General features: G+C 41.4%; 1 protein-coding gene across 3 annotated transcripts in view; it reads right to left on the bottom strand.

The window, feature by feature from the left end:
- Positions 1-20,201, bottom strand: part of LOC100701042 (protein sidekick-1) — a 262,584-nt gene that overhangs the window by 2,696 nt on the left and 239,687 nt on the right. For all 3 annotated transcript variants that reach the window (XM_005460732.4, XM_005460731.4, XM_019360120.2), the window contains 14 exons: positions 16,027-16,130; positions 15,803-15,873; positions 14,870-15,005; positions 13,132-13,188; positions 12,895-12,996; positions 11,627-11,742; positions 6,283-6,469; positions 6,043-6,180; positions 5,803-5,964; positions 4,309-4,434; positions 3,620-3,784; positions 3,128-3,265; positions 1,527-1,647; positions 1,315-1,444 (listed from right to left, as the gene is read on the bottom strand). In XM_005460732.4, coding sequence (XP_005460789.1) covers positions 1,315-1,444; positions 1,527-1,647; positions 3,128-3,265; positions 3,620-3,784; positions 4,309-4,434; positions 5,803-5,964; positions 6,043-6,180; positions 6,283-6,469; positions 11,627-11,742; positions 12,895-12,996; positions 13,132-13,188; positions 14,870-15,005; positions 15,803-15,873; positions 16,027-16,130 — 1,753 coding nt within the window. The remainder of the gene's footprint in view (positions 1-1,314; positions 1,445-1,526; positions 1,648-3,127; positions 3,266-3,619; positions 3,785-4,308; positions 4,435-5,802; positions 5,965-6,042; positions 6,181-6,282; positions 6,470-11,626; positions 11,743-12,894; positions 12,997-13,131; positions 13,189-14,869; positions 15,006-15,802; positions 15,874-16,026; positions 16,131-20,201) is intronic.

Raw genomic sequence — 20,201 nt, forward strand, 5'->3', positions numbered from 1 at the left:
TTAGTGTAGTTCAGTTCAGGCTTGAACCAGACAGTTTATAATCTGTACACAAAATGATACCCTCTGTCCTTTAACAAAACAATACAGGAGGCATTGCTCTTTCAGTGCGGACAGACATGCAGAAGATGTTGTATAATGTAGACCTACAGACTTGTGAAAAAGACTCCGTGCCATCCTGGAAAACCAAGGACACCACATGATTCAGAAGCTTGTAGAAGCACCTGAGGAGTACTAACTTCAATTGCTACTAAAGATGTTTTTCTTGACTTTATCAATCTCTGGCATCGTTGTGGAGGACTTTTGGCTTACTCTTCTTTACAACGTTGCAGGAATTCATTTATGCAAAGCTCTCTTTAGGTCCCACCACAGCATTTCAATCAGGTTGATTATCAAGACTTTGACTGGACCATTGCAACACCTTGATCATTTTCTTTTTCAGCCATTCTGTAGATTTGCTGCTGTGTTTGGAATCACTGTCCTGTTACATGACCAAGCTTTAGCTTTCAGACAGATGGCCTCACATTTGACTCCAGAATTCTTTGGTATCGAGAGGAGTTCATGGTGGACTCAGTGACTGCAAGGTGCCCAGGTCCTGTGGCTGAAGAAAGCCCAAAGCATCACCTCTCTGCTACCGTGCTTGACAGTTGGTATGAGTTGTTTGTACTAATGTGCTCCGTTTGGTCTCCACCAAATATGGTGCAGTGCATGGCATGCACTGCATGGCCAAACATATCCACTGTGGTCTCGTCTGTCCAAAGGACGTTGTTCCAGAAGTTTTGTTTCTTTGCTCAGATGCAACTTTGCAAACCTAAACCATGCTGCCATGTTTGTTTTGGAGACATCCTTAAGGTAACCCTTCCAAACAAAGCATACTGTTCAGTATTTTTTTAATTGTACTGCCATGACCATTTAACATGTAGCTCATGGATTTTTTGCAGTTTCTCTGAGCAATGCATAATCTGAGCTTGGGCAAATTTCCTGGCATGTCCACTCCTGGGAAGTGAACACCTGAATGCTCTAGACCAGCAAACTGCAAACACCTGGTTTTACAGAGGTGCTCACACTTACAGTTAATCAGGTCAAATTGATTATGCATTTAGTTTTGATGGAAGCAGTGAGGATAAACTTAGTTTTTAACAGCGCTCTATGCAGTCTGTAAAAACTTTTGTACAATATAAATTCATGATATGGAAAAATCAAGACATCAAAACTATTAACAAACAGCAAACATATATGAAGAAAATGAGCCAATGGAACGCTCTGTTTATACTGCGTAACTATGAGGAGGAGAGGCAGACAGGTAGAAAGACATACCTCTGACTCAGAGACCTCAGTGGGTTTCTCAGTGAGTGTGGTGCTCTCAGTGAGCACAGCTCCATTGTAGTTGTTGCAGATATCTTCATCAGAGTAGTGAAGTCCACCTGGACTGGGCCTGGGAGGAGACCTGGACATACACAAAGAAATGAAATCTCTCATGTTTTGTACAAATCCTGGATTACGCCCGTGTGAGAGAGCTGAGTGCTCACCTGGTCCCGTTCTTTTTCAGGAAGGAGTTCTTGGTGTTGAGCGTCCTGCTGTTAAGCTCCAGAGCAGTGAAACCTCCATTGTCCAGCGTTACAGACTCCTCTGCGGTGGACACGTGCTTCCCTAAAGGCGAAAAACAAAACAAAATAGATGGAATTGGTTCAGATGAATATTAAAAATTCAAAGCAGCTCAGCACCACATATTGGGATTTCTTCTTGCACCGGGTTTATTTACAATCTCCTGTTTATTTGTTATGTATCCAGCTACCTCTCAAGCCTCCAAATAAGAAGCAAATCAAAGTAGGATGTGTATTTTGGCAGACAGGCAATAACAGCACAGGAAACATTAATCATTTACCCACCAATAAGCATAAAAATGAAGCAATAAAAGGAGACAATATCATGTTTTAAATTGAGGGAAATATTAGTGGAACACACCGAGCTGCCTCACAAAAAAAAAAATAAATAGAAGTCAGAAATGCAGTCTGCTGCCGCATGACTCCAGCTCTTTATTCACTCTGATTACGGGGTCATACGCCCAGCTCTCCCTCCTCTCCTACACCACCTCCCTCACCCTGTTTGATCTGCTGCCCAGAGGTTGTGCCAGGGTTTCTGTGGCAACTCTGGCTAACAGCTGTCCTGATGTAACCTGGACACAAACATACACCAAGTGACTGCGACACAGAGGAGGAAAACAGGAAGAGAAGCCTCTACATGCTTCAAGAGAGTAACTGGGTAAACTAAGAGTGCTTTGTTATTGTGAGGAGGGAGCTTGTTCTTCAGCACGTTAGTAATCATCCATGACTAATACTCCAACCCTCCGGCTCGAGAGCTGCTGATCTCTCTCACTGACCTGTGGAAGCTGAAATATAACAGAGCAGTCCACATTTGAATATCTAACAGTGCGAGTTAGAATATTGGGCTTTCAAAATACCTGCGTCGAGAACACGTTCAATTTTCCACTTGTGAATTCTGGAGCCTTTTATTTGCTCTCATATTAGATATATAATATGTTGCATAAAAACATAAATCTTAAAAATAACAAAAACCAAAACTCAACTTATGCAAGTTATTGTGTCTGTTGTGCTGAAAGTCACAGGAGACATGATCTTTCCAGCTCAGTGTCATTCCAAAGTCTGTTTAGTTTAGTTTTATGTCACAAGCTGTGAAGTAAGCAGGCATGTGTGCAATTAAAACAAAAGCCTGCTTATTTTCTGTATCGACCTAAAGCTATGTTCCTAAATGACAAGAAATTACTGCTATTAAAGGGCTTTAGGGGGATCGTTTTTCACTGAGGTGCTCCAGGGTGCCTCTTATCCTAAACCACCTTTGGAAGGAAACAATGTTGCAAGAAGATCTAAAATCAGTATAAATGTGCAGAAGCATGCGCCAACTTCAACAATAACTGGAAGATAATTTAATGAATCTGTGGACGATCCATGTGGGAAGCCTGCTGTGGCTGAGAGAAACAATCTGAGTGTGACTGAAGGCAGAAAAGACTGGATCCATTTTATAATGAAGCTAAACAAACAAGTGTCCTTGTTGCTACACAGCTTAATGCATCCCGCTGCTCGGACACCACGAAAGCATCAGAGCCACGCACCTGTCCCGCATGCCTTGTACTTGCTGCTGTGTCCATGCAGCAGCAGCGTGAAGACCAGGACCAGGATGAGGATGAGACCCACCAATGCCATGACCAGCAAGAACCACCACTCCTCGTAGAAGGGCCGATCCGACATTGCTGCAGGCAGAGGGACAGATATCAGGGACATGCTTTAGTCCATCTGGAGTCTGAGGTTTGTCTCTCAAGAACAGTATTCCTCACTTTATAAATAGTACTTTACTCTGTACAGAAGACTTTTCAGAAATTGTTTAATGCATTGAGAAATTGTGAATTATGTGACGCTTCCATTCCTGTCCAATCCTTTGAAAATATAGGCGTAGTTGTGTGACTCTGCCTTTAGGTGGCAGCAAAACCACATTACAATCGCAGTTACCCTACAGCACACTGTCTCCAATAGACTGTTAGGCACCGTGGAGCTGTTCATTAGCCTTGTCTCCAACAGTGTGTGTGTGTGTGTGTGTGTGTGTTTACCAGCGAGAGCAGCAGAGGGTGCACTTGGCTGTCCGTAACCATAGCTATTAACAGCGATGACTCTGAACTCGTAGCTGATCCCCGACCTCAGGCGCTCCAGCGGCACTGAGGCAGACCTGCTGCTCGGAGGGAGAAATTTGATGAAGGAATCCCACACCCCCTCATCTACAGAGAGAGAGAGAGAGAGCGGGGGGAAAAGAGAGAGCGTGGGAGAAAGGGAGTGAGAGAGAGAGTTGTGTTTTGATGGACAGGCCTTTTTCAATGTTTAAATGTGATTAAACAAAATTATAAATTGTCAGATTACATTAAAGATGATAATGATGATGATAATGTGGTGATGACAGTGATCACAGTTATTACCCTTAATGAAAGGGGCATATCCGTTATTATCAGCAGCAGAATTATACCACAGTCTCGACTCGCTCTCCTGCAGAGTGCTGAAAACTATTTCACACACACGTTCCCTTCCTTTATTACACCTCTGGTAATCTTTATTAGAAAATTGTGGCTGACTTGATTTGCACAGCAGGTCTCTGTGAATTCGGAGAAACCTGCACTCATAACGGTTCGGAGCAGTGTAGCGCTTATGCTCCCCCTCTATTAATTAAAATAATTAGCGCGGATGATCAAAAGATGCGTGTCAAATGAGTCACGGCTGACCCGCGCGTGCCGTCTGTGTTCGAGCTCACCTGAGGGACGAGCCTCAATTGTGTATCCGGTAACAGGGGCTTCACCGACGTCTCCTTCTGACCACTGGATAGTGAGGTCAGAGGATGTCTTGGTGATGGACATGTCCATGGGTGACCCAGGGGAGCCTGTCAAAGGGACACATTCAGTCTTGTTTATGACTTAATGCATTTTCATTTCCTGGAGACAAACCATAACACTGGTTAGTTTATTAATTTATGGAAATAAATGTGACATTACATTACACAGAATAATCTAATAACATGATCTGCAGGCTTCATTTGCCTGCAAATAATAAACTAAGACCACTGTGATCTATTATAGATTAAATTCTTCATGGGTCATATGAGTTTGAGAGGAACAGAGTGCCTGAATTTTTATTATGTATGCCATGTTTAATGCAGTCCACTTCCCTATGTCCAATTGGTGAAAAGATAATTTGCATGTAAATACTTAGAAAAGTGTGTTTTGTCATCATTTTTAAGCAAAATGCAGAATATCTACCAATTTCCCCTTCAAAGTCATTTCTTTGTGCACCTCTGGAGCTCTTCCAGTACGGCTGTTTGTTTGATGTCCCTGTCTGACCTCACCCTTACACAATACCCACCTTTGGTCTTTTAATGTCCAAGATCAGTGCTGGGTCTCTGGCTAAGACTCATACACCAAACTAGCAGTCTTTAAAAAGTCAGGCTCAAAACAGAAGACCACGCAAATGACGGAGCTGAAATAACCTAATTATATTTAGTTAATAAACTAAAAAGAAAAGTGGAACAGGCAGGTCAGAAATGTGGTGAGTGTGTGGGTGCAAGTAAGTGATGAAGTATCTAAAAAAAGTTAAACAGAAAGCAAACAAAACCCAAACCAGCCAAACCTCTGCTTGCTGTGGGAGAGAGAGAAGGTTAGCACTGAGCCCTTTGTAAAACACTTAGCCAAGTGCTAACAAGTGTGTTGGATTTCGGGATCTGCATCTCAAAATCTGCACACACCTCCTACACAAAACCAGGAGGAGAAAGTTAGGACCAGGAAGAGCTCCAGGGGTCATCACAGAAGTTGGATCAAGTCAGGAGTGCGCACAGGAACAAGCCTGTTGTTTTTTGACATTCAGGGGTTTGTATGCTAAAACCTCATCGCCCTCACACTGTTACTGTAACGTTCTACTGCAGCGTCCCGAGGCATGCGGGGGAGAACGTTTGGCGGAAACTACATGTACTGTGGCACATGTGAGTTTTTGTTCAGATCAACATCTTTCCTCACCCTATTTGCTGTTGACAAAGACATGATCTCAAAGATAAAAACCTTTTAAAACCCTTTTTTCCATTATTGCAACCTCACAACCTTTATGTTTTGTACAGACATTTGAAAACTTGGAAACTGTGATGAGCACATTTTACAGATTTTTTTGACCATGTAATTTCTTTAATTGTCTCAATAGCTGATCATGTACAATACACTGCAATCTCTAGCTGAATCTAACATGACTCTACAGCCAATCATACCTTTCACAGGCTGAGCAGTGATGTTTGCCTGTATTGGTGGTCCGTAGTTGACTGTGAGAGCTTGAACACTAAAAGTGTAAGTTGCTCCTTTGATCAGGTCCCGAACCTTCAGCCACCGCTGCCAACTGCCTTTCACGTCAACTGTCACCAATTTAGTCACTCCTGCAGACAATCAAGGAGACGTGTCAGCACAAGAATCAACATGTACTTCTGTGAGTGTGTGCATATGTGTGTGCACACCTTGTATAGGAGCAGTGGGCTCGTAAATGACCCTGTAGCCTTCCACCTGTCCATTAGGACTGAGTGGAGCTCCCCAGGATACGTTGACACTTCCTCCCGTCACCTCAGAGAAGGACAGGAGGCTCGGCTGGCTGGGAGCTGCAGACACATAAAGGATGAGAAAGTTAAAAGAAAAAAAAAGACAGCAGAAAATTTGATGCTGCTTTGGTTGTAGGGACTTGAACTATCATCACTACATACCTGACGGCAGGGTCCGGGCCCCGCGGGGGTCACTGGGCGGTCCGTCTCCAGCCGTGTTGAAGGCTGTCAGTGTGACCAGGTAAGATGTGTAGCTGGACAGGTTAGTGAGGTGCACACGGGTGTCCGGGACAAAAATCACCTTCACCTTCTCACTCTGGTTCTGCTGGTCTCTCTCCCAGTAGTGGATCTAAAAATCCAGAAAAGGAACTTTGTCAGCATCACTTCATTTCTCATTTTCTTCTGTTTGTGATTCACAAGCTGTTGCACTAGTTGCACTTAACGAAATTAACTAATAAATAAAAAATATTTGTGTTTTTATTTTTGAAAGTATCCTAATTGGACCTTTAATGCTTTAGTACAATGCTACAATTGCCATACAATTGCAGTATGTGTCAGACCGACTGCAATCACTCTCAGATAGACTGCTGAAGATTTGTAAATTAATGCTGTTTAAATTTACAGATTGACAAAAAGTTGCAATCAGTCTGAGTCCATCTGTGTTGATGAATGCAACTCATCTGGGATGTATCTCAACTGACTCCATGATTCATTTGGGTTATATTCCTACTTAAAAGCCAGATTGCAGAGCACGTCATTTTGCAGCAACTATGTCACTATTTGTGGAGAAATTTCTTTATTTCTATTTTAAATCTATTTAATGTGAATTAAATAGAGCATCAGATTTGAGATTTTTTGCTGATTGCATAAAACTGCCAACTTGACCTCATTCAATCTGGTCCCCATCTTTGAGTTAAGTGCACATAATTATGGTCGTGCTGCGGTCAACCACTGTTTTCTGTGTTGTGATGGTAGCATGGATGCTTCACATTAGCTATCATCATTATTTGAGCAATTAAATCTAAACTGTGTGAGGTGCTACTGTATTATTGCACCGTATTTAATTTAGGTCTAGTTCAAATATGTACAACACAATCCTAATGCTCTCTGTGAAGCGTTTAAAGACACTTTAAAGGTACATGGCCATTTAGCCTCATGTATTTGCAGACTGCCCATACTCATGGGAATAATCAATAATCATAGATGTGCCCATTAAGTTTTATGACATCAGCCAGTAATGAAGACATATAGGCTACTCTGGCAATGACTAAAATGAAACAAAGGTTACGTGACTATTGTCCCCACACAATGTGATCAATATTAATATTAAGACCATGAGTCTTGCAGCTTATAGCATGCATACATTACATTTTAATAAAGCCAAAATTTTTGTGCAGCTGTGCCTTGATAAATGTGTTACTGAACTGACTTTGATGAAACTAAACATTTTTAATTTCAGGTGAGCTTCCTCTGGTGAGAAAACTCAATGTACTTGCTATCTTATTACCAGAAAGCAGTGATTCAAAAGCACATCCTGTCAGAAAATCTATTCGGTGCATTAAAAACTCCGTAGCGTCCGTTAGATTTACGCGCATGTTATTCAGTCCCGGCTGAATGTAGAATATTTCTCTAGTTAAAAAAACTAACGGCCGATTGTATGATAGGAAATGACAGGACGTTCCTGACACATTTGCCAAATCTGACACACGACTCTGTTAATAGTGTCTTAACATCAGAAGTAAAGCTACACAAGAACCTTTAAAGTGAAATGAGAAACTGCAAAGAAGCCACCATTTTTAGATGGAATATTTCAGCTTTAAATGGAATAATCACAAGAAACCAAATAAGGATCAGAGCACAGTTTTGCTGGATATGAATTTATGCAGCTGAAGCATGGACATTTTCTCCAACAAGCATTCAAGGACAATCAACCACCCGCCTATCTAATCATGATGAACACGGTACACTCGGCTCACTCAATCTCAAGAAATTGTGGCCTTTTATAAGCACAGACGCACTGGTCTACTGGCATGCTTTGATTGATGTGCTGGACCATAAAGATGCATACCAAGTTTGGGACTGCTAGATATCATAATAATATGATAGATCTGATGTATTTGGCAGCAGTATCATTAGGGCTGCTCAATTAATCGAATTTTAATCTCGATTACGATCTGGACTTTCAACGATCATTAAAAATGACTGAGCCGATTATTAGCACCTCCCTCGTGCTTTACTCTCGCGCTGCTCCGTGTGGCAAATCGAGCGCACCTCTCTGCGTTTCGAACACGCGTCACAACAATTAAGAGGACCCGAGGGAAGCTCGGAAAGCTAAGCAGAAGTTATTTGGAGAGGAGAGGATAATGGCTGCTGAAGAAAGAATGCCATTGGTTGAAAAGAGAGGTAAAACGACTTCAGTGGTGTGGAAACACCACACCACTGGATCAAATATTGTGCAGTATTTTGAAGTTCACTAAACGTAGATGTTTACATTTTTCATTTATTTTTTATATTGCAAACATTTCCACTGTAATCAGTATTTGCACACTATTTTATACTATTTTTTGACAATCTTTAAAGCCATTATTCAATACATTGTTATTGTTAAATAAATATCGTCAAATAATTGAGATCTCAATTTCAGTGAAAATAATCGTGATTATCATTTTTGCCATAATCGAGCAGCCCTAAGTATCATGTAACAGTATGAAAGATTATGATAGAGCTGCTTAAATTCTTTATAAAGCAATGAAAGGCAACCAGAACAGCAACTTTTACCAGGTCTGTTTTTAAATGCACGTATCCTTTTTCTGCCAAATTAAGACACTCAATGTTTCCGAAAACTGTCTCCATGTAGTTAAACACGGCCAAGAGCGATGCAAAGGGGGTCCATTTTGTTATTACTCCTAATATAGATAGCACTACGGAGCACCATAAGCTATTTTTGCAACTTCCAAACTTGGAAGTAGCAGCTTCCGAGTAGCACTTGAGGGCAGCATTATACCGTGGCTGTCCTTCCACATCCTCTTAGAATAATGAGATACAGAATTACTCATCCATATGCTCAATTTAAAATCAAAATGTATTACCTCCTGCAAAAGGGAGGGTTTCCATTTTAAAAATTTCATTTTAGAAAATAGGCAGTATCTCTTGTGGTACTTTAAAGGAATGGCTTAGTAAAAGGTCCAGGTCATTTTGTAATCCACTCTACTGTTGTTTAGTGGCTCTATTTTGGTATTCAGTAGGAGTGTGAGACACTTAGGATTACTCTAAAAACAATTTGAATCTGTCATGGATGAAAATGATCGGGATATTATTTGATAAGATCAAGAACCCTAAATGGATTTTCCAGCCATTTTCTTTTGTTGAAGGATGTTTAGGATGGATGGATCTTATCTTTTCCAGGCTTTGTTTCTATATCACTCCTGTTACAAATGACTGACCTATTTTTTGTGGGAATATCACCATGGATGTCGTAAGCTTGTAATTATCTTAGAAAGGAAAAAAAAGAGAAAAATCTGAAGCCTGCAAACAAAGGAATGATTCATATCTAAAATTTGTCGTTGATGGCCAGATTAACATTTTATAAAGTGCAACCTTTTGTATCTCTTTTGTATTACTCATTACCCCTCGCTCATAATGTTCAATGTGATCGACAAGCTCTCTACAGCATTTCACTCAACTAAAGGTACAATACAAAACACTTTCACATTAGAACGTCTAAAAACAACTCAACTACTGTTCACAGTGTTTTTTTGACTTACTTGTGTACTTGCATTTCCCAAAAACATTCACAGTAAAGAGCCTGAACCTTTAAAGAACCTTTAAAGCCCATCCAGCAACAACATCTATTTGATGCATTAACAAAGCTTCCCTGCTGTTAATAATGCTACCAAGGTGCGTATCCACTGCAATGCACTGTTAGACTAATGTGTACTTCTACAAATCCATCACTGTGTTCAGCCCCAGCTGAAAGAAGAAGAAATATTTTTCCAGTAAAAGGGCTGTTTGTGGCAAAGGGAGCTGCCTGAGTGGCATCATGTCCCGTTTACTTGTGCGAACTGTAATGTTACAACAATGCTCTTCACACTCATGAAGTTTAATTGTTTTGGCCACAGGGAAAACAGCTGGTCCCTGTATGGTAGCTCTATCTGTATATGACTTTATCTGGGGCTAGTTTGTTAGAAGTAAAAGGGACAATGTAAATGTATGTGATTAAATATATCTCTAAGAAAACAGATTATATTGGACTACATAATGGCTTCTATTTATTGGTTCCCTGTTAAATCCAGAAAAAATTAAAAATCCTTCTCCTCACATAAAAAGACCCCACCTGATCTCAAAGACCTCGTAGTACCGTATCACCCCAACAGAGCACTTTGCTCTTAGATTGTTGTGGGAGGATGGAGAGTTTTCAGCTTTCAGGAATCGGGAGACACAGACCCTCTCTACTTTTAAGATTGTGCTTAAAACTTTTTGATAAAGCTGCCCCTGCCTGAGCCTGCTTTTGCCTGAGGTTTCTTCCTGTTAAGAGGGAGTACTTTCTTCCCACTGTCGCCAAGTGCTTGGTCATAGGGAGGTTGTTAGATAGTTGGGGTTTTCTCTGTGAGCGCCTCGAGGTGACTATTGTTGTATTTTGGTGCTATATAAATAAAACTGATTTGAATCAGTAAATATGATTGTTTTTTCCTTTGTCACATTAGAATTTCACTGGAAATGATGGTGAAGACCAGTAACTCCCATGATCCCACACTGCTTCAGGATATCAAACTATGTCTTTTGCTAATATTTGAACTACAACTACATACTGTGCGATTACACCGTAGCAAAAATACTTCTGCAAAGAAGTTTACCTAAAGTCCTACCTGCTCTCTGTGCTATTCATCTACCAGAGTGTTAACAGAAGTCAGAACCTATAAATTCATTAAACATTCTTTCTTTGCTCTCTTTCCTCTCATCTTAATCTCCTTAACCCCCTCTGCCTCACACTCCCTCCCTGTGTCCATCCATCTCTGGTAGTTTAAACATATTCCCTCGATCTTCTGCTCTAATCAGGATTCTATGGGGATCACTTGCACGTCTCATTCCTTCACTCTGCAAATATTACATTCCCTTCTTTCTTCTCCATTCCTCCCTCTGCTCTGGCAAAAATCAATGTGTCTAAAGCAGGACAGATAACCTTGTGTTTGAAGTATTAGGAGTGAGAGGGTGGGACAGGGGAGTTGAGGGGGAGAGACGGCCAGAGGAGTGATATTGAAACCATTAAAGGATATTCAGATTCTTCCTTTAACTTAATTCTCTTGCTCTCGCTCGTGTGCCTGCATGACACTTGAAGGCGCAACAGAGCAAAACCCCTCCAAGTCAAGACAAGAGAGATACTTTAAATACAGAGCCAGCTCTCTGTGCTTCTCTGTCACATGAGCACTCATGCTAAATACTTTGATGCAACGGAAAAATTAGTCTTTGCATGTACATGCATGGTTTCCTGTGTTTGTCTGTGTGTCACCTTGTATCCTTGAATGAGTCCGTTCTGGGTCTCAAGTGGGGGCGTGTCCCAGGTCACTTCCAGGGTGGAGGGAGACACGGCGGACACTGTGATGGACTGCGGGGCCACCGATGGAGCTGCAGGAGGTGAGATTTTTCGTTAGACTCTTACTGCGTGAGCCGGCAACTGTGTGTTAGAGTGGGAAGTAGAGAAGATCTGTTCCACCCTTCCAATTAGAATGAGCCTAAGGCAGTACCTTGTTACTCTACTGTACCACACATATGCATGAACACCACTCGGCAGTGTGCACCTGAGGCGAGAGAAAAGGCCATATCACCCCATTTCATCATCCCCCTCCAGCCTTTTCTGCCTCCCCCTCCTGCTCCGCTTGCTTATCCTCACCTCTCACTCCCCTGCTTGTGATATGTATGGCCTACCAAACTACAAACGCGCACACACACACATACACACCACTTGAATATGAATAGAGCAGTGGTCTGAAGGAGGGTGTGTGAGATTGTGGGAGAAATTGCAAAAATGTACCAGCGCTACTATCATAATGTGCAAATCTGTTTACCTGCGTTCGTGTTTGTGGTTCATAACTGCCTTCTTGTTGTGTGTGTGTGTGTGTGTGTGTGTGTGTGTGAGAGAGAGAGAAAGAAAGAGAGCGAGGATCTATTTGCACTCCTGTCTGTCAAATGGATCCATGATTTGACTCTCCAGTGAAAGTTAAACAGGTTGGGGCATCGCAGCAAAACAGTTGACCTTGTGCAGGATTTCAAATGCATGTACACGTACGCGCGCACACACACGCGCATGCACACACACACAAAGGCCCATGCTAGGAGGAATGGACAGGACAAAGAAAAGAAAGAGGATGACGAGAGAAAGAGAGAGAACAAAGGACTGGATAATAGTGATAGAAAGCAGACACGCAGAAACAAATTAGGTTTTGACACTCCAGGTCCGCTCAAGCTTTTTCCACAGCTTTCAGCTATTTAATCATGAAGTCTGAAAGCACACAGAAAGCTCTGGATAAAATCATGACAGCTAATGAGCCCAAAATGTGGACAGATCCATCGACACTGCTCTGTATCTGCTGCTGACGACCATGTAACGGACGCACTGAAAGCGTAGAGGAGGCTTGTAAGTTGGGATTGTTGTTGAAACTTCCAAGGTTAAGAATGTGCTTTTTTAAAATGCTTTTATAATTTTTATTTAAATACCCACTTAAATGGTTTGACAAGAAAATGAGCAGCCTCCGTGGAGTTAGCTCTGTTTTCACATACCTGCCTCTCCGACAGACACTTCAACTGGGTTGGAGGGTGGGCTCTCTCCGATGATATTGTAGCTTGTCATAACAATCTGATAGCGTCTGAACTTCTTCAGTTCTACAAAGAAGTGATAAACAACTTGGCATTAAAAGTATTTGTACAACACGCTTACAAAGCACATAACTTGTTTAATGTTGGCACTAAAAAATTGCCCAGAGTTTTATTTCCTGAGTTTGGTCATAAATTACTTACGTGTCAACTCAAACTCTGTGAGCGAGTCACTGCTGACCGTCTTGAAGGTGCTCTTGGCTTGGAAGGAGTACAAGAAAGATGGATGGAAAGTGAATCAATAAAGTTTCAAGTTCAACAATAAATTCAGCAATTATAATGCAATTCAATAAAATCACCGTATTTAAGAGGGAAACGTTTGAAAGACTTTTATGCTTCGATGTGCTCGTCAGACTCATCGGACTTTGGGTGGAGAGACAATTGTGCGTCTGCCAATCTAGTCAAACAGATAATCAGTGGACCGTAAAGCACTTCAGGCTGTAGAGTGCATAATAATATTTTATTATTGCCGTGTTACAATGCAATAAGGACACCCTCGTAAGAAAAACAACTGTCCAAAGGCGGCCATTTGATCAATGTGTCCTTGCAGTGACACGTTTCATCCCAGATCTCAGCCCTGATGCATGAAACGCCTGAAAAGAATACTTTTTCCTCATATTTTCTTTTCTTTAATACTTTTTGCATCTGAATAAATTCTTTTCAAACTAAAAATGAATGCCAGCCTTGCATTCCAGTATTAATAAGATCTTTTTAATCCTCTCCATTATTGCTTATTTTGTGATTTTACAAATAACAGGAGCTGTTAATCGCTTTAATTTTCTTAGATCAAGAGTTTCAAAGCATTAAACCTTCAACCAGCCATGTATGATATAATGAATTCACTATTTGTTTACTTAATAATAAGGCACAGCATGCAGCAAGCTTTCTATATCTCTACATGTTGAAGCAATGTCAGAGGGGCTGCGGTCAGATCAATACGCAGCAATTAAAAAGTCAGAGGAACAGAGTTTTATAGTTGCCAGGTCCTAAGTTTTAGATAGTATTTGTTCCTCTGTCCTGCTTTTCATTGGATTTGGGGAAGTTTATACTCCAGTAAGCAGAACCAGTGTTTCGAGACAGCACTAGATTACCCGTTCTTGTAATCTTAAAAATACAACACATCCAAATCACAGCGGGATTATACGATTTAAAGAAAAACCTGCAGCTTTGGCATTAAGAGCATGAAGCAATCAGCTCCACATTTAAGAGCCTTTTAAAAGGTTTGTGTTAAAAACTGAGTTAACTGGAAACATTAAGCCAAATCTGACAAATACATTTTCAACACATGGACCTAACATTAACTTAATTAGCTTGCTATTAGCCATATCTAATAGGACTTCCAGTCAAGGCTGGCATTTCTGTTTGTAAAATCCAAAGCTGTTAGTCAGAAAACTGAAGACTGCTCGTGTCTTTGACCCAACAATTTCAGGGTTTTTGTTACTTCCTAGTACCCTCATTGTTAAGACACATACCACATCCACAGTTTGACTTGTACTGCATACCAAATCATCCCTTTCCTGTCTCCATCTCTGCAGCAAAAGGTAAACATGCCATTATCATCGCGGTAGCATCGTCGTATCAAAAGCTGCAAACGGAGGCTGCTAGTTCGGTAGTTTGGGTTGAGATGCTGAAGTTGGATAGCAGAGTATTATAGAACAGTGTGGGTGTGTATTAAAGGGTGGCAATGTTGGCATCCTTGCTGGATAAATTTAAATAGCATTCAGAATGTAGTTTTAATGCAATACTGGTTCTCCTAACCAGCAGAGAAAAAAAAATTCAACCCACGGCGAGGCGTCCTCCAGCAACAGCCTGATAACAGACAGTCTGATGACCAAGGGGGGGATAAACAGCAGTTCTTTCCTTTAGTAGCAGAAGTACTCACTTGTAATGAGGGCACTCGTGTTGTTTTTGGTTGTCTGGACTTCTGCTTCTGTGAGAGTGGAAGCGTTTACCGGGAGCTCTCTATAATAGAGCCGGTATCCAGTCAAAACTCCATTAACGCTGTCATCGCTGGGACGCTGGAAACATACAGACACACACACAAGCACGTGTTAAAAAAAACAAACAACAAAAACAATACTGCTTTCTCAAAAAGAGATTTCTAAGCTTCTGAGAATTTTCTGTGTGTGTGCTTATTTTCATTTCCTTTGTGTAGTACAGCGACAGTCAGGACGCTGACAGGCTGGCAGAGCAGTATTTTATCAGCAAGTCCACTTTAAGGGGCTGCTGGATTGGTCTGGCTGTAACTTGCACAGAGAAAGTGATGCTTCAGTAGGTTTGGCACTCTTGTAAAGGATGATGAAATTGCTGGTGACTTTGTTTTTTCATTGCCTCCTTCTGCTTTGACGTAAGGCCACAAGGATGAGAGAAGACATTTCCAAGTAGAAGAGGAAGAAAGACAAGGAGTGAAGTAGCCAGGCTCTATTTACCATCTTTCCCTCTTTTTTTTTGCCCGTGTTGTTGAATGTTACTGATAGCTGAGGGATTCTCCTGCCCTATAACATCTCTCCTGCTGGTATATACTCATTAAGAGATGAACATTTCCCCCCATCTCAGGACTGTGTGTCCATGTTAGTGCCGGCTTTGCCCTCCTGCCATTTTTCCAATCTTTCTTTTCTCCTCTCTGACCTTTCCTGCTTCAATATATGACGATAATTACACCCAAGAAATAAAACACATGCAGTACAAATTAACACTGAGCCTGTAAGGGGTTTTATTCTCAACATAAGTAAATAACGTGCACCCGAACCGTATGTTTTGTTGTGCGGCTCTGTGTTTATCAGGGATTGTTGGTGTGTCAGAAGTCTGAACCTACCTTCCAGTGCACCAGCACTGAGGTAGTAGTTGTCGGCTTCACTGAGAGAATCACTGGAGGCTCATTAGGCACTGGAAAGAAAACACAGAGAGAGCGTGGAGAAGAAAAAGAAAAGTCAGACACACTGCCCATCCCCTTACATCATATAATGTTTTCAAATCCACGTAATGCACCGTCTGCCCACTTCTTTTCTCCCATACAGTGTCAGCATCCCAGTTTCTCACCGTCCTGCAAAGTGGTGGCAGCCTCCGTCTCTCTGCTGGGGACGCTGTCTCCTACGTCATTGGTGGCAACCATACGAAACTTGTAAGAAGTGAAGGGCTTCAGCCTTTAAATGCAAGTACACACATATGAGAATTATTTTAAAAAACATATTTTGACCAGTTTTAGCAGGAAAATCATTTCCAATAAAGCTGGGATGCTGTGTAAAATGTAAATGTGTAATTTTAAGAAAAATAATCATGTTTTTTAAATTTGGTGGCAGCAACAAAAAAGTTGGTACATGGCCATGTTTACCACTGTGTAGCGTCTCCTCTTCATTTAACAACAGTCTGTAAATGTCTGGAGAGTGAGGAGACCAGCTGCTGGACATTTGGGAGAGGAATGTTGTTGCATCCTTGTCTGATACAGGATTCTAGCTGCTCAGCAGTCCTGAGTCTTTGTTGTGTTTTTCGTGCCAGGATGCTCCAAATGTTTGCAGTTGGTTAAAGGGCTTGAGTGCAGGCGGGTATGTTTAGCATCATCTTGCAGAAACATGCATGGCTATCCCTAAAAAAGATGTCTGGATATCTAGATATACCTTTCACCTTTCCAGACGTGCAAGTTGACAATTCAAAAGGAACTAACGTACTTCCATATGATTTATTACTCAGGACATCAGCCCCATGTTTCCAAAACTTTATTCAAATTTAAATTCATCCAGCTACAGAACCGTCTTCCACGTTTTCTCAGTCATTTTAGATGAAAGTCTTTAGCCCAGACAGAGAGCAGCATTTCTGGATCATGTTCACATATGGTTTCTTATTTGTATGATAGAGCTATAATCTGCAATTGTGAATGACAATTCATTGTGAACTGTGTTCACAGACAATGATTTCTGGAAGTGTTCCCGAGCCCATGCAGTGATTTTCATGATAGCATCATTCTCGTTTTTAATGCAGTGCTGCCTGAGGCCCTGAAGATCACAGGCATCCAGTAGTGATTTTCTGCCGTGTCCCTTGCACATAGAAATCTGTGTGCAAGGGACAAGGCAGAAAATCACATTTTTTGACGATATTATGTACTGTAGATGATCTAAAAGATTCAAAGTCTTTGCAAGTTTATGCCGAGGAACATCATTCTAAAATTATTCCACAATTTGTAGATGCAGTTTTCTGATTAACCTCTGCCCATCTTTCTCATTTCAGAGAAACTCCACCTCTCTAAAGTGCTCATTTTTATACCCAATTATGTTACTGACCTGTTGCCAGTCAACCTAATTAGCTGCAAAATGTTCCTCCAACTGTTTCTTTATAATTACTTACTTTTCTAGCCTTTTGTTGCCCCATGCCAACTTTTAAAACGTGTTGCTGTCATAAAATGAGATTTTTCACAAAATAGTAAAATGTCTCTGTTTATACATCTAATATGATTTCAATGTTCTTCCATACCACACAAATAAAATAAGGATTTATGAGATTTTAGAAGAAATTGCTGCACTCTGTTTTTTATTTGCATCTGACACAGATACCTAACAGTTTTTTTTTTTTTATAAAATCACAGCAATGTACTCATTATTTTGCAGAAAAAACAGTTTTATAAAAACTCCTACAAAAAGCCTCTTGTGTAAAACTGTAAATAGACAACTGGACATGCCGGTACAAAGCTGAATGTGACATATCTCCGCGAGGAGCCTCCTCAGGAGGAGCTCTGCCTTATGTGCATTGATCAAATGTGGCCAGCGATAACTTCTGACATGTCTCGGTGGATGCACCGACTCTTAATCCAACTCTCATGCTTTTCTGTTTACTTGAAAGATGTACCATTGCTGAGCACTGTGCCTCAATAACTCCCCTTAGCAACAGGCTCGTGCTTTAATCTCTTATTGCTTTTTGTGACAGTGGCGAGGATGCTGCCGCTGATGGCAGGAAAGCTGGCCAGAGTACCAGCAACTCTCCTGCTGAGAAGTGTCTCACAGGGAAATAAAGGAAAATATGAGAAGACTTGTAAAATGTGACTCCTTTCGGTGTCTGTTCGGGTACAAATGCTCTGCGATATTGTAATTTAATAGAACGCTAATTTGAAAGGCAGAGATGAATAACAATTGTCAAATTTTCCTCTGCACAGAAAGACAAAATGGAAAACAAATAAGACAAGTGGAAGGCAGAAGTGTTCTTGGCTTTTCAATATAATAACTAACTAAAAGTAATTCCACTACTCCCCACATGTCTACCTGCAAGGGTTTTCCCTCGACACAGGAGATTACACAGGGCCAGTCTGAAATTCAGCAGGTGACAGGAAAACTGCTCCAGTCTCTTGTTGTATAATTATGAGCCTGGGCCAATGATGGACAACTAAAGGCCCTATGGGGCTGTGGTTATCATTGGAATAGAACATCAAAGGGACCAGGCTTAAACAGGGTGGGCTAACAGCACTGGGAGGATGTTAAGGACAATGTGTGAAAGTGTGTGTTTACTGTATATGTCTGCACATCAGCCTGGGGACTTCGATGTTTTGGTTCCCAAGATGTCTTGGTGGAAAACAACAATTAAGGATAGATAAGAAGTGAGTGCGAGCGTGAGCATGTGGAGATGTAAGCTAATTCCTCCATCCGGCGCTCTAATGAGAGCGTTCAGTGATAGAATGAGCTCGAAAACAACAACAGCAGCACCGCCATCATGGCAGATAGACTCTCCCTGAGGCAGGTTGAAAAAGACTGACGCAGACACATGGAGCGAACGCTCTTCAGCATCTCAAATAGCCCTGTGATAGCTCGTGAAGGAGCACACAAAAACAGCCACGAAGCAGGCGCGAACACACACACACACACACACACACACACACACACACACACACACAGACACCACACACTGTTAAAGCACCATCATAGTCCTGCTACTCGGACCGTCAGGGAAGTTGGAGTAGCAATCCGGCTGCTCTCACCCGCTGCCATCACGAGGGAGTAGAGAACAGAGGGACTGAGAGAGGGGAATGTAACAGGAAGACATGCAATAAGACTGAAGCCCTCTTGTGCAGGATGAGTAGAAGAAAAAATACAAGCCTGATGGTTTTTGAAAGCACTGGCTGTTGACGGATGGAGGGAGAGGAGAGGAGGTGGTGACAGCAAGAGGGATGAAAAATTGTAAAGGAACAGAAGGGACAAAAAGCGCACGCAAACATGAAAGCTCGGAGGCAGAGCGAGTAAGAGATGAAAAAATAGAGGTATTAAGAAAACGACAGAGAGCAGCTCCTGCTGCGCCTGTGTGATTAGGTGACTGAGATCCTCCCCGTTTATGCAGTAATTATGATTACTCTGCTCTCCCTGGTGTTTTTGTTTGGTGGCGTGTGTGTATGTTTACTCTCCACCAACCTTTTCTGTACTTCAGCTTCTAAACAAATAAAACTTTTCAGTCTCTATTATAATTCTCTGTTGTTTGCTTTAAATTCACAGCGTCTTCTTCTCTCTGTCCACTCCTCTCCCCCGAGGATGCATAAACATAAGATTTCTATAGATTGCTTTAATTAATTCAAGTTCAGCCTTTTTATGCTAAAAACAATTTCGAATTTGGGGATCTCTAAGGAAAAAAACAAACAAAAATCAGCCATCTATGTTTTTTATTGCCATTTTCTCTAAGCCTGAGATAATCTTACTCACTCTTACTGATACTGTTGCTTTACTTTCAGTCTGACTGAAATAGCCCATGAAGGCATATTTTACTGGCTTATTAGATATATTCATTTTAATCCTTTTTCACACGTTACCCTGCTGTTTGTCCACCTCAGCCTGCTGGTACTGCAGTGTGCCGCTCTCCTTGTTGCTGGCTGGCTGTGAAAAATGACTCGACGGCACCTGTGACTATTCTGTTGTGACACATGGGTTTTGGTATCCCTCCAAAAAAAGAAGCTGTCTTAAACATGTCACTCCTGTCTTTGAGATCAATGTAATATTCAGCCACCAGCGTCAGATTTTTTGTCGCCGCAGACTGTCACTTTCTCCGGATCAGTGACAAACACTGCAACTTGGCCAGTAGCCAGTCATGCTGACATTTGCAGTTGTGAGGGACTGTTAGAGAAATCACTTCATCTTTTGAGTTTTTGGTTTGAAAAGTGTAATAAAAAAACAACAAAATATTGCACTTTAAGCTGTCTATATATGAAGTACCACAAATTCAAAGGGTGACACATCAACCACTGCAGCTGT

This window comes from Oreochromis niloticus, linkage group LG6 (assembly GCF_001858045.2).
Source record: "Oreochromis niloticus isolate F11D_XX linkage group LG6, O_niloticus_UMD_NMBU, whole genome shotgun sequence".
NCBI classification, from domain to species: Eukaryota; Metazoa; Chordata; class Actinopteri; order Cichliformes; family Cichlidae; genus Oreochromis; species Oreochromis niloticus.